Source organism: Rhipicephalus microplus, chromosome 4, assembly GCF_043290135.1.
Source record: "Rhipicephalus microplus isolate Deutch F79 chromosome 4, USDA_Rmic, whole genome shotgun sequence".
Classification (NCBI taxonomy): domain Eukaryota; kingdom Metazoa; phylum Arthropoda; class Arachnida; order Ixodida; family Ixodidae; genus Rhipicephalus; species Rhipicephalus microplus.
In genome coordinates, this window is record NC_134703.1 from 48389533 (window position 1) to 48405280 (window position 15748).

At 41.4% G+C, this 15748-nt stretch overlaps 1 protein-coding gene across 1 annotated transcript in view; it reads left to right on the forward strand.

Annotated features, from left to right (window-relative positions):
* The window catches only part of LOC142814356 (uncharacterized), a 38659-nt gene that overhangs the window by 4031 nt on the left and 18880 nt on the right, over window positions 1-15748 (forward strand). The window contains exons 3-4 of the mRNA XM_075893060.1: window positions 402-541; window positions 10367-10479. Coding sequence (XP_075749175.1) covers window positions 402-541; window positions 10367-10479 — 253 coding nt within the window. The remainder of the gene's footprint in view (window positions 1-401; window positions 542-10366; window positions 10480-15748) is intronic.

Sequence of the window (15748 nt, forward strand, 5' to 3'; positions counted from 1 at the left end):
AAGAGAGAGGAAACACGCCATAGCCATGCACAGTACCATATTGCAAGAAGGCGGGAAGGAGAAGTGACAGAGAAGAGGAGGGAGAAGGTGACGTGTGTCTGTGTTATACTATAGAGAATGATTAGAAAGGAAAGTGAAGGGGAAGGGGAAAGCACAGTATAGCCATGCATAGTATGTATACTATAGCAAAGGATGGGAATCGGTAGTAAGGGGTCAAGAAGAAGGAATTCCACCAGCTGCACTGACTCCTCGGTATTCGCGACTGTGTAGTCACCGCTATTTTTAGACATTTTCTGAATACTCGGAAACTGGGAGTAAGTGCTCGATCGAAATTGCTTGGAAGACAAACAACGTGGTCGGATAAGTAACAAGAGCATTTTTTTCCATCCTCGCAAATGCAGGAAGGGACCGACGCACTGGCTGAGCGCCTACTGTTCGACCCGGACCTCCGAAACGAAGCTGCCTACACTCCGAGCGAACTGTTCAACTGCCACATGCGATCGCAGGACGACAAGTGCGCCGCATTTTCCTGCGTATCCATGTGCGTACACACTTTCTTATCCTACGGTGCGCCCTCACGTGTTCATTCCGCGATAACCTAAGCTTCGCTGTACTTGTGCTCTCCAGTCTCTGTTATCTCTTCATTTTCAGTTGCCCTCTCAGCATGACCACCTATCTCCCATACCTCTAGCTGAAAATGGCGTAAAAATATTCTGAAACTAGCTTAAATAGAAAATGGAGCATTTCCTACCACCACCCCGGACGTCCATCGGCGAAGAACTTCATACGCTTGCACGTGGACGTAAAGTTTGTCAGATGGTATTCCTGCCCGGCAATATCAGGGTCGTACCAAACGGCGTTCCACGCAACCACTCCCAGGAACTACTTACTTTTGGGAGGAGTTCCAAAAGGATCCAGCGGTAATTTTTTTTTCTTTAGAGTGCGTCAGAGCACGTGTCAGTGAGAAACCGCATCCCGACAATGTAGAAAAGCACGTTCGATAGCCTCTGGTTCTTGGCATAACAGACAATCGGTTGTCCACTGAAGGAAAATGCCTTTTTTTTTTCCTGAAGCCATGTTTTTACGGGATGTCCATTTGTGCGTTACTTGGTGAGTACACCAAGTAACGGCCTTTTCCATTTGTACACTTGAATGGTGCTAAGTATACACGCCTCACCAATGCATTATACCAATCTGGCTGACTTTCCATTAGCCCGTATACATCTTTTAGTACTACATCTCTTAGTCTGACGACCATCCTAATGAAGCCGGCTGTTGCGTAAATTATTGAACAGATTTAGCTGGGCGTCTTCAGTAGCTATGTGGACGCAGTCTGCCAGCCGTTTCGAATCCCAGGCTGCGTCCGCACAGCTGTTGCAGATGGTCAACTAAATTTATCTCTTTACTCTGTGTTTCTCTGCAACATGTGCGCATGCTAGTAGAGCTTAGCGAAGCCTCCTGTAGTATAGTATGGCAAGGAGGCAGAAAAATGAGGTGAGGGTGAGGAGCAGGGAAATGGGTGAGAAAACTAGTATAAAGAGAGATGGAGAGAGAGAGAAAAAATAGATAAAAAGAAATAGAGAAATATAAATAAAGCGAAGAAAGAGATCAAAAGATACAAGATGAAACAATGAGTAAGAGCGAAAAAGAGAATTAAAGAAATAAAAGAAAGAGAAGAGAAAGACAGAAAAGAACGTGAAACGGATAAAAAGACAAATAAATATACAGAAATATGTTGGACAACTGTATAGAGGAGACCACCAAATTGCTAATGTATATCCTGAACCCAATTTTTTACTAATACTTTAATACTTCTTCAGCACTCATTAGGCGCCCAAGTATAGCGGTTTGTCGTGCGAGAAATTTAGTTATATAGGTGAACATGTGGAGATCTCTATTACAATATCTGAAGTGCAGTATCCTGAATTCACATTAGAAAACCGATGGGGAAAGTACGACATGGGTTGCACATGTAATAGGCGTGCATGAAACTTGCCGTTATGCATGTCATTCGTACGTCCAATTGACTCCAAAATATTCCCCTTGGAGAACTTACAAATTATTGCTACATATAACCTGCTGACGGCCATGTCAAATTTGTGTAATAACTTGAACTTGACGTCAGCTCAAAATTGCTCCTTTTATACACTTCTTCAGGATTATCCGACACTACACGTATTTTGATTAAAAAGTCTTATGTAACATTATTGTAATGATATGTTACCAATTTTAGAAATTTAAGGAATTTGTAATTTAAACTCGCTCCATCCTTGGGAAGGAACTAGCTTTTACTGTTCTTAAAAATCGCGTACAAAACTTTGCAAGACTACCAAAAAATATGTAGTTCAGCTGAAAGTACCAGCTACGAATACAATAGCGAAGTGCAGTGTTTGAAAATGCCCTATACTGCGTAATCTTCAATTATTTTAGAGTGATCGCACTGTGCAGCCACTTTCGAGCACAGGGACACAATATTACGTCGTCTGCTTGACACTTAAGAGTAAGGAAACCAAAAAATAATAAACAGGCCAGGTTCCTCGAGTTGGTTATATAACGACAGTCTTAGTGGTTAGAAAGAATAAAAGAAGGCCCACGAACACTTCGTTAATGTTGGCTATGAACAGAATGTTGTTCATCCCTATAAGCCTTTCTGTATTTTCATTCCAGGAAAAGATCATTGGTTGTTACAAGTACCCAAAGAAAACGCATACTTTTGTTCGCCTTCCGAGCGTGCATTCTCTTACGGAAGTCGAGCTGAAAGCGTCTAGCGCTTAGTTTAGCAACCTAGAAATATTTATCACCCTACGAAAGTTGCAGCGCTAGATAGCTCTCTCATTCGGGTTCTGTTGAAGTGCAGCGGCTAAACCAAGATTAAAACACGTGCGCTTTCCCGCGTGACAACGTTACGACAAAGCGATTGATTCGATTGAATGGGCTTTAAAACATTGCGCATAAAATAAAGAAACGATGAAAGCGCACAACAAAACTCTCTTACGTTGCTTTGCGATCCGACTAACGCAATAAAAATACGAGCGCAAGCACCCCGCATGCTTTCAAACTCCTAGATTTTTCTTCTTTTTTTTTCTAGCAGCGGCGCAGTCGCTTCGTGCCCCGCTGCCTTGCCGTCACCGCCAAAACCATTTTACGTCGCGTTGTTTCCATTTTTTTTTTCAACACTCCGTAACATGGGAAAACAGCCCGCCTCGGTGTTACCGAATTCCAGAGTAAATGCGCTTCGCCAACTCGGTGAAATTGCAATCGGGAAATACGGCGAAAACGAACTCCAAGTGACGAATACAGTCCAGCGCTGCAGCATTCACTTTTCAGAGTCGTTTCTGTTTATTTGTCAGTAGCTGTCCATGTTTGTGGCATGAGGAGTATGGAGGATTTATTCGAAAGGCAGCACTGAATGAACGTTCCTTTCGTAACAGAGGCTTCTGTATTGAAGTACATATTATTCTCTTTTTTTTTTTTTTGCTTCAAAGGAGCGCATAGCAACAAGGCGCCATTTGGCTGGCTATATATTGTGCTTGTTCGACACAACTTCCACTTTTTTCTCCATTTTAGATTTCATGGACCGTTCATAATACTTCAAAGCAGGAATAAATGCGTCTGCGTACTTTTTAGCAGTCGTTCAGCCAAACAGAGGACAAGTATTGCGGGAGCTTTCAGCTAGTCCAAGTTAAGAAGATTTTGTTGCTGTCTTTTTTTCTTTCATGAATAAAACCAACTCACACAGGACATCTTGTGATTGCCGTCACATGTTTGGTCTTGCGAATGGAAATGTTCGTGGCAGCAACCAAAAAAAATTAAACGGTTGTTTCCGCTTTCAGTTCTTGTCGATGTTTCCGCGATTTTGGCGTCCGCTAAATGACACCAAAGTGTGCTTCATATTTGTGCGTTCCTTTATAACTTTTTAATGGCCTTTTATTGTGAGCTCGCCTTAGCTTTAAAACGGTTTGAGAAACACTGCATCCTTTCGATGGCAATATCGTGCAGTTTCATGCGATCAGACTTCATGCAACAATATCGAGTTTACTCTGCTTCCTGTTCTTTATGACATAGAGGCAGTGTGCATTAAGACAGTTTTTAAAAATCGCATAATCCACATAGGTCGTTTATTTAGGCCACCAAATTCACCAGCCCAAGTTATTTCTGGCCTCTGGTGCTTTATGGACAGTAATGTGCAACATAGTGATAATATTATACATTTGGGTGACTTCAACTTGCCAGGCATAAACAGGAACAATGACTCTTGCAGAGCGACAGAAATTTCGAATTTTGAAGAACTCCTTAAACTGGCTTTCAGCTTTGGTTTAAGTCAGGTAGTGAACGACTATACAAGAGTCAGTACGCGTAGCTCATCCATCCTCGACCTTGTTTTAGTGTAATCAATTGTTGCCCACACTTCGGAACTGCGAAATTTGTGATGGTATCTCTGACCACAAACTGGTAGTGCTGTCTTTGACTGTTTCGCCCACCGCTGTCAGTCATCTCTCAAAATATGTTTTTAACTTTGTTAGAGCAGATTATGTTGGAGTACTGGAATTGCTAGAAGGCTCCTAAGAGTGTTACTGGGAGTACTATAAGCATAAACAGAGCCCAGATTATCTCTGGAAATATTTTTTCCCAATTCGGTAATGTCTTGTATTGAACGCTTTATACCAAAGCGACTTAGAAAACTAGCGAAAGAAGTCATTAGATAACAAGATAAATAATCCACTTAAAAAGGCAATTCGAACGAAAGCGTTAGAAAAATAAAATTAATCCTGGTGTACGAAACCAATCAGCCGTTCGAAATCTTGAAACGGATCTTAAATTACTTTTAAAAAATCTAGACAGAGGTTGTTTGGCATCACACTCCCAAAATTCTTAAGGGAGGCACCTGATAAATTTGGAGACATGTTAACCCATGAACGAAAGCTCGCTCAATGACTCAGGCTGCGTAGTTCCCCCCGCTATGAGTTTTGACGAATACGTTGCTTCAGTGTTTACTGATGATAATGGCAATTTGCCGAACATTCTTTCACCATTCAACAGGCAATCTATAACTGACTTAGTAATTACCGAACAGGGTGTCTTCAACCTCTTGCTCAATTTGAACTTTAAAAAAGCCCTGGGCTCAATACTATTCCTAATTAATTTCTGTACAGATACGCTTAATGAAATTCCAAATATCTCGCATTAATTTTTAGGTCTTCCCTTCTCCAGGGTTTCTTACCCAAAGAGCGCGAAATGGTTAAAGTGATCCCTATTACTAAGAGCGGTAGTTTGACAACGCAGCAAATTATCGGCCTGTTTCAATTATCAGTACTTGCTCAAAACTGCTTGAGCATATCATTTCAACACATCTATTAAACTATATGAGTGAGCATAGTATTTTATCCAACTACCAACATGGGTTTACATTGTGTTAGTCTATAACATCCCAGCGCATTGAATTAGTCAATGACCTTTTGAAAAATGTTAACTCACATGCTCAGACGAATATGATTTTCATGAACTTCGCGAAAGCTTTCGATAAGGTGTCTCAAAGTAAGTTACTTAGAAAAATTGATGTTACGTTCCAAAATCTTACCATCACAAACTGGTTTTCATCCTATTTTCATTCTCGTGAGCAATTTGTGGAAATCAATGGCACTAAGTCTCCTGTTTCAGCTGTTAGGTCGGGAGTTCCCCGAGTACCCCAAAGCAGTGTTCTGGGCCCACTTCTGTTTTGTTTTTTTATTTATAAATGACCTCCTGAATGAAATTGGCGTTTTTATTAGGCTATTTGCAGACGATTGCATCATACACAATAAACTGAACACATTAGGTGACCAGATAAAATTACTCGAAAATATACAGAAAATAAAAAAATGGTGTGATGAATGGCAAATGGTGCTGAACCCCCTGAAAACAGTAGTTATAACAATCACTAGGAAGAAAAATTACTTAAGATATACTTATTATATTGATAATCACGAACTAAAAAGAGTTGAACAACATAAGTACCTTGGTTTGAATTTTACGAGTGATCTTCGCTGGAATCATCACATAATGTGTGCGCAAAAACAAATAGGGTTTTATGGAGTCTCGGGCACCATTTGGCGTTTGCGACACAAGAATTTAAATCTTTAGCTTACAAAACATTTATTATACCAATAATTGAATACGCAAAAACTGTATGAGATCCATTTACGGTTACAAACATATCGAAAATTGAAAAAAATTCTACGTTTAGCAGTTCGGTTTATATTTATTAAATATCGGTGGACAGATTCCCCATCCAAACTGTGTGTACTAGCGGAGCTACCCACGATTCAAGCTAGGACAAACACGAAAGACTTAAGTATCTTTACCTCGTTAATAATAACCGCGTTCATATAAGGTATGCTGAATATTTCCATGTTTTTCGTACTGAAACTTCTAGACATCGCCATTCAATGTTTATTCCTGCCCTTGCTGTTTCCACCGATTGTTTTAAGTATAGCTTTTTCCCAAGAGCTATCAATGAATGGAATTTGTTGAGTGATGAAGCCGTTTCAAGCTCATCCATAGATATGGTTTTAAAACACCTAGACCATATCCTTGTTTGTAATTATAATGCTTTATTTGTCTCTGCATGCTCTAGTGCATTCGATGATTACGAGCTTTGTTGCGTTTTTGGCTGCGTTTTTCTTATGTCTTTATTGTTGTCCTCTAATTTGTAACTTCTGATTATATTTGTTCACAATGTTCTGTTCTTAGAAGGATTGCTATGTTTTCATGTACTTTTTCAACTTCTGTAATAGCCCTATGTAAGGTCTGACAGTACCCACAAATAAATAAATAAATATTAATAAAATTACTTCTTGCGGTCACGTTCGTGGTAGGTTCGTGCGAATATTTGATCACTCCGAATATTCCAACGAATATTACAATATTAGAATTTACTTCGATCCGAAAGTATATTAGAAAATAACGAATGGATGAGTGGTATAAAAAGCTTGTCGAAAACTACAGGCTCATTTCGATAACAGCAATTTGCTGTAAGTTATTTGAGCACATCTTATACAGTGAAACAGTTAAACACCTAGAGTCAATCAACTTCCTCACTCCATCGCAGCATGGTTTCAGGAATAGACGCTCATGCGTAACTCAACTAGTCGAATTTCAGCATTACATCGCACAATCTATAGACAGTGACACTCAAGTAGATGCAGTGTTCCTTGACTTCCGGAAAGCCTTCGATACCGTCCCACACAATCTGTTAGAATTTGCAATGCTCGCTGCAAACATAAACCTTAAAGTTATCAATTGGGTAAAGAACTATCTAAACGATTGACAGCAGAACGTAGTGCTTAACGGATCAAAATCATCTGCGGTAACCGTTACGTCAGGTGTACCACAGGGAAGCGTATTAGGACCTTTGCTTTTCCTTATTTATATTAATAGCATAGTCGATGGTATTACCTCTCCCATTAAGTTATTCGCAGATGATTGTGTAGTGTTTACAGTGATTACATCACACAAAGATGCTGAAATTCTGCAGCATGATCTGTACCGAGTATCAACGTGGTGCCAAAAATGGAAAATGAGTCTAAACGTCCGTAAACGTTGCTGTGTATCATTCACCAACCGGATTAGTAAACTAGACACTACATAGAAAATAAATAATTCAATAATTAGCCATGAATCCTAATATAAGTATCTGGGCGTCTATTTTTCCGACAATTTCAAGTGGAATAAACACATTGACATAACTGTGACCAAGGCAGGCCGGATCCTATACTTCATACGCAGAAATTTTAGGCAAGCTTCACAGACCGTGAAACAAACCCTTTATCTCATATATGAAAGACCTATTCTAGAGTATGCTTGCGTAATCTGGGAGCCCCATCAGCAATACTTGATTGACGCATTCGAAAAAGTTCAAAAACAAGCAGCCAGATTTGTTAGCAACAACTATAATTCCTTTGCAAGCATCACAGAAATGAAACGAGCATTGAAATGGGAGACACTGATGGTAAGGAGGCAGAAACTGAGGCTTAAATTTCTTCATTGTATATATTATAATGGAAATGCCATTAACTCTTTTGATTATCTGTTCACACCAACGTACGTCTCTAATCGTCAAGACCATTCACGAAAAATATTAGAATACTTTTACAAAACCCACTCGTACGGTAGTTCTTTTTTCGTAAAAACAGTACAGGAATGGAACCGTCTACCGGATGATTTCGTCAATGAAACTGATAATGAATCCTTTTTTTCTTCCTTGTAGGAACTCCTATAATATCACTGTCACTAAGAATGGTTTGCTGTCTCGAAGCGTGTGGGTGTTTACAAATGCATGACTGTGACGTTGTTTTCGCTCACCAATATTCAAGTGTTTTTTTTTTCTTCTCTTAAAATATTTTGAGTGCTGTTTTATTTGTTGAATCTATTGTTTTGATTGAATACTATGTAGTAAAATTATTATGTGTACCTCCCCTACGTAATGCCTCACGTGGATGTAGGTGAAATGTAAATAAATAAAAAATAAATAAAATATTACCCTGCATGTAACTCCCCTGTAAAAGTGGTTTCATTGCAGTAATTAGGTGCTATACGGCGAGTACACCCTACCAAAAAAATTCGCACTGCCGTAAAGCCTGACTGGAGGTTGAGTGAGCTTAGTACCCTCCCATCAATTCTTTTTTTTTTTTTTAGGTTTAAACGCTTGTTAGGCAAGCTTGTATGCTCTAAAAGTAGTAAAATTTAAAACGCATCATGTATCACATTAGCGGCGAAGCTCCTTTTAGTCTAACCATGTCTTGCGTCAGGCGTAATCGGCAGTATCAGACAAACAGACAGACAAACAGACGGGCACACGGATGGACGGACGGACGAATGAATGGATTCATGCACGGACACACGGACAGATTCACGGACATACAGACGGGCGGGTGGGCAGACAGACAGACACAGACAGACGCTTCGCCCCATTTACCCTCCTTCTCTCCGCAGATATTGATTTATATGTGGGGTTTATATTGATATGCTGTGAATTATTTTACAGGCTATCACTTGCAATCTACCGAAAGTAAAATACTGCTACTATGCAAAGTTGCTTTCACTTCCTCTGAACCAAAACAGAATATTTACAGATACCGTGTTTCTATTGTGAAAGAAAAAATATTGTGCAGGTTGGTTGGGTCATAATAAACAGGCTCATTTTCTTTCTAATATGTGATCTACACTATATAAATTATATCAAGAAATTTTCAATCAACTGCTTAGACTTTGCTTCTAACCTAAAATTTACTATTAGCAGATGCCTAGTTCCTGGAACTTACTGTGCGCGTTCGTTAAATATCAAGAGTCTGAAATACGTTGCGCGTTTTTTTTTTATTTAGAAAATAACACCTCCACGTGGGAATATACATTTCTACCACAGACAGCAAAAAAAAAAAAGTGTTACTAGCTCTAAGCGGCAGGTTTTTTCGAACCACTGTGGATTCGATATGCGTCTACATGTTCACGCGCGGTTAGTGATTGCTCCCTCTTTCATCACTTATTTGCCGTCTCTGCTTTATGTTTTTTGTTCGCCTCTTAATAATAGTTAACGGGACGCGCGTCTGATGAGCCTTTCCTTCCTTCTCTCCACTCTCTCTTTGTTTCCTTGTTTATTCGATTTATCGCGCATTATTGAAGAAATCTGAGCGGCAGCGCTCGTCGTGTGCTTTCTAGTTGCGATTTTTCATATACCAGCGCTGCATCAATAACACAAACCATCCAACTAGTCCACCTTCACATTGTAATTTTTTTTGTGCATAAGGCGCAAACATGTGGGCCTAAATAAATATGAAACTTCATAAAGTCACTGTTAGAAATTAGACCCTTTAAGTAATCCACAATGTGTTTCACACGTACAAAAACACTGCGCTTTGAACTTGCTAGCGCTGTCGTAATAGCACACAGTTCTATAATACAACTCCTGTCTTGAGCCTGAAGTACACAATGTACTTGCAAACTGGCTGGACTTGACCATGGTTTTGCGAATCTTATAAAGAAAATGGCGTTTATCAACAGAAAAGCATGGAGGTACAAAGCTTAGGATATCGACAATCTATGGTTGCTCGACTGCAAACGCTTATAGCGTGTTCTGTAGAATACATCACCTAGTAACCTAACCGCTCGGGAAAGCCTGACCAAGATGGTTTGCCCCGTAGTAAAGCAAGTAGACTCTGCAATGCTTCAGTGCTAGGGTGGCACACCATGGAGAGGCCTCTTCAAAGCCCTAATCTTCTTGTTGCATCACTGACAGTGCTCACTCACTGCGTTGTATATAGTGTTTGTCGTGCTGGACTATTGTTTGGTACACGAATGCGTTTTCAATATTCCATGTGGTTCGTCTATGCAGGATTCGGAGGACATTCTACCGAACACCTTTCCTGATGTGCTACACATTCGACCTGTACCAGTACGCCGAGCCCAGTCATCCATTTCGGTCGTGCGAAGTACCATGGTTGTATGGTAAGCGTGTGATGTGTGAGGTGGCGCTGCAGAGTCATTTGTTTCTATGGAAGGAGCAGAGGCTTAGGGTTAGTTATTTCGTTAATAAAATAACTGCGCATTTGTACACTTATTGCGTGCATTAACAAACAAGTGCACAAACTAGACATTTTGGTCAGTAAAGTGGCAGCGTGCTTTCACTGACCATCTTAGACTTTATTAACGACAATAGTCTTTCTTGGGGACCTTCGACGCAAAAATTTTGGTCTGTCTGTCTTTTTGTCTGTCTGTCTGCCCGAACGTTTGCCTGTTTGACCGCGTTAACGATATTCAAAACGGCACCAAACGATATTTCAAACGGCCAACCCCATCCGCAGCGCCCGTCAATATTGCCTCAAGTTTCCGCGTTCATACTTGTGCGATTGTCAATTAACATTTTGGCAGATCCCACGTATCTGGTAATCGACGTTATGCAAATCATGCGGAGGGAAGGTGACAGTGTTACAATTTTTTTATTGAGCGACACGTCATAAAATGACGCTAAATATGTGTACAAATGTCCCGCGCACAGACATGTGTTGAAGGGTCACAGAGGCTTATATAACCAGTTGTTTGCGTTTGCGCAACGATGTCAACTGGAACATGTGTATTAGCAACACCAGAAGCTGATTGAAGCGCTGATGCTCGTGAGGATGCTGGCCCTGGACACCGCTACATAAATCAACTTCAGCGCAACTCAAGTAACCACAGTCGACGTTAACCCGACCTGACGGCTGTATCAAAGAAGTATATATGTAATGTTTATAAGCTTGGGTGGGCAGCACTCCAACCACTATTGACGTTTCATGAAGATTAGCATCTATTTGAAAAGAAGTTCCGAGACCTGGTGTAGCTTAAAATGCTTCATTGCCACGCAGAATGCTTGGGTTCGATTCCATCTGGGACCCTGACATTTATTCTTTGCATTCGTCGGGTCGACGCTACCAACATCGGGTATTGCTTAACGTTCACGCGTTAAATTGCACATGTCTGTTCTCGTCATTCCTGGGTAGATACTAAGTGTCAATCGCCTGTGGCACATACCCAAGTACCAGCGGTACATACCCGCCCGTGGGTATGGGCCACTGTCTCGCGCGAAGTGTTTGATTACGAACGCGTCGGGATCGCGGCATTATTCATGTCTTGACCAGCGTGTCATAATCGTCAAACCTTCCTGCCCTCCCATGCAAATTCTGGTTCACGCCAAGTTAAGGGAGTGATTACGAGAGCACCCAAACGTAAGCAGACAGACAGACAGACAGACAGACAGACAGACAGACAGACAGACAGACAGACAGACAGACAGACAGACAGACAGACAGACAGACAGACAGACAGACAGACAGACAGACAGACAGACAGACAGACAGACAGACAGACAGACAGACAGACAGACAGACAGACAGACAGACAGACAGACAGACAGACAGACAGACAGACAGACAGACAGACAGACAGACAGACAGACAGACAGACAGACAGACAGACAGACAGACAGACAGACAGACAGACAGACAGACAGACAGACAGACAGACAGACAGACAGACAGACAGACAGACAGACAGACAGACAGACAGACAGACAGACAGACAGACAGACAGACAGACAGACAGACAGACAGACAGACAGACAGACAGACAGACAGACAGACAGACAGACAGACAGACAGACAGACAGACAGACAGACAGACAGACAGACAGACAGACAGACAGACAGACAGACAGACAGACAGACAGACAGACAGACAGACAGACAGACAGACAGACAGACAGACAGATAGACAGATAGATAGATAGATAGATAGATAGATAGATAGACAGATAGATAGACAGATAGATAGATAGATAGATAGATAGATAGATAGATAGATAGATAGATAGATAGATAGATAGATAGATAGATAGATAGATAGATAGATAGATAGATAGATAGATAGATAGATAGATAGATAGATAGATAGATAGATAGATAGATAGATAGATAGATAGATAGATAGATAGATAGATAGATAGATAGATAGATAGATAGATAGATAGATAGATAGATAGATAGATAGATAGATAGATAGATAGATAGATAGATAGATAGATAGATAGATAGATAGATAGATAGATAGATAGATAGATAGATAGATAGATAGATAGATAGATAGATAGATAGATAGATAGATAGATAGATAGATAGATAGATAGATAGATAGATAGATAGATAGATAGATAGATAGATAGATAGATAGATAGATAGATAGATAGATAGATAGATAGATAGATAGATAGATAGATAGATAGATAGATAGATAGATAGATAGATAGATAGATAGATAGATAGATAGATAGATAGATAGATAGATAGATAGATAGATAGATAGATAGATAGATAGGTCTAGACCCTTCACGATACTTTTGCACACCGGACTACGTTTCACAGCGACTAGATCATGCCAATAAGATAAGGGAAATAAGTTGTTGCATTGACGCATTTCAAATAAACTTATAACATAAAGCTTAAAACAAAATGAGGAAAGTGTGGTCGACGCGAAATTACTAGCACTAAACGTCATGCCGCCGCAACTGATTCCAATACACCCACATGCGAAAGTGATAGAAATGTGAAAGGAAGAGAAGATTATTTCATACGGCCATCAGTACAACGCCTCCTGCTTATGTCACTGCGCACACGTTGCTCAAACTGATTTTTTTTTTTACTTGCAACATTTCGCCATTACGTCTACCATGGTGGTGGACCGACTACGGTGCTTGGCTGTTGTACCTTATATGGCGAGTTTGAATTCAACCATGGTGGTTCCATTTTCGTGGAGGTGAAACCTACGTGTGCCCCATGTATTGCGCGATGTGAATCCGCTTTCGAGATCACCAAATGGTCTGAATTCTTGGAGCCCTCTACTACGGCGTCTCTACCAATCATATTGTGTTTTTAGTCCCGTAAGGGCTGATACGTTACTATTCGAGTCTTTCACATCCCAGTATGTAACCAGGCTACCATTAGCATGACGCCATTAGCGCTCTAAGTGCCAATAAACGAATGAAGATCATAAGGCTTCTTGGCAACGCCAAGTATGCTCGAAACAACTAATGAAACTTCGCCAGAAAAAATTGTTACCGCTCATTATTAAAACGAAGAGTATTGTGATCTCGAACAGTACTTTGATTTAGGCTAGTTTGTACATTCTTGGCTGAAGAAAAACGGCTCAAAAAAGACGAACACAAACACTCTCGTATTTGTACTGTGTCCAGGTGTCTTTTTGCGCTGTTTTTCCCCAGATAAGTATTGTCATCCCCACATACGCTTTCAAGGTTTGAAAAGATGTAATGGTACGAGTATGAACCTCACGGACAGTGATGCTTCGATGGCACATGCATGTAATGATGATGATGAATTAAACATATAATGTCCCGAAACAGTGATCATTTTTTATACAGCCTATTGTATTTTACGGAATAGTGCTGACCGCTAGCTTTCTTGACTGCCTAGAGCTTTTTTTTTATGTACACAAGTGCCGTCTGCCGCTTCAGTTTCAATCGAGCCGTTAAAATTACTTTCATCGCGGTAAATCTTACGAACGAAGTTGTGATAAGGCGCTGTTCATTTGTCCGAAATTTCCTACGAGCATGAGATACAGCTTCGTCTGTGGGCAAGCGGTGGCGTCGGCACATTAGGGTTATTCCCCTTGGCACAGCGCACCGCTTGGAGCGCTTATCATCCAGCCCATGAAATAGTTGGCTTTTCCACCGGGATCAGAATGCAATTTCACCTAAACGTTGATTATTGCTGAAAATAGCAGTAGTTTTGGTGCACACTGCATCTAGTGCAAACACGGCTTCTTGACAATTGTCTGTTTTTTTATTTCAAAATTCTGTTCAATTCCGTTCACTTTTTAAAGCTGAGACAGAGCCTTCCGGTAGATTTCTGTCAATTCACGCATTATAAATGTCCGTAGTGTCACGACGTCACTGCTGCTTTTACTTTCCACTTTTTGTGTGCGTGCGGCCTGGGTTGATTGATATGTGAGGTTAAACGTCCCAAAATTACCATATACAAGTGTTTGCGAAGTTTTTTGTTACATGGATGTGAAAGTTACAATAAAAAAATATGAATATGAGAGACACCGTAGTGAAGGACTCTGGAAATTTCGACCACCTGTGGTTCTTTAACGTGCACCCAAATCTGAGCACACGGGCCTACAACATTTCCTTCTCCATCGAAAATGCAGCCGCCGCAGTCGAGATTCGATCCCGCGACCTGCGGGTCAGCAGCCGAGTACCTTAGCCACTATACCACCGTGGCGGGGCGTGGGGCCTGGGTTCAACTTGTTGTCACACCCTAACAACGACAACTTGATAAAATGGAAGCACGCAATGTCAGGCACGAGAACAGCAACAAGTTCACACCACTCGTGCGCCTAGAATACAGAAAAGAAACGGGGACTTACCTGTAGCTAGGAAGCACACGATATGTTGACGGATCTACATGTCTGCAGCGTTCGCATGCCTGCTGAAGGAGCACACCACCGATCGTCGCTGAAACAACTGCAGATGAAGACTCGATAATAGCTTCGATGAAGCTGGCACTGACCGAAACGACTTCGTTAGGAAGGCATCCGGGCGTATATACGGCGGGTATTCAGTCTGTTCCTCAAAGTCAGGGCAACGCCGCACGGAAGTGACGCACATGCCCTGCAGATTCTGCGAAGCCTGTTTGCTCTCCATTTCGATATGCAGTCGTTCTGCCTGATAAAATATTAGCTGTGGTTGGGGACTGAAACGCAATGCACGGACCACGTGGCTGCTGGCGGTAAAGGCGAGAGCGTCGGTGACACGTGGTGAACGAATTCGGGGGACAGCCGTTATGCCTGTGGCTATCATCTAGCGGTGCCGGCACGGCGTTGTGCCATGGCTCTCAAACACTGCGCCCACGCGTTACACGAAGCCGCTGGAGCGTGTGGGTACGTGTTATGAAAGGTTACAGCACTCAGCTTGAATCAACGGGAACCACAGAATGGCTGTAACTCTGTTACAGCATTTCTGTAACACAGAAGTGCTGTAACTTTGAGTCCCGGATGTTCCCATCATCGGCAGTCACTTCTTTGGATGCCGTACAGGATAGCCTTTCGATCGTCAAGCCCTCTACCAGGAGAACCAAGAAAGTTTGTCAAATCTGCATGTCAGCCGCATTCGCATGCTCGCTCGCAAGCAAGGAGAGTCGGGGCTGTAGTGACCATGTTAACAATT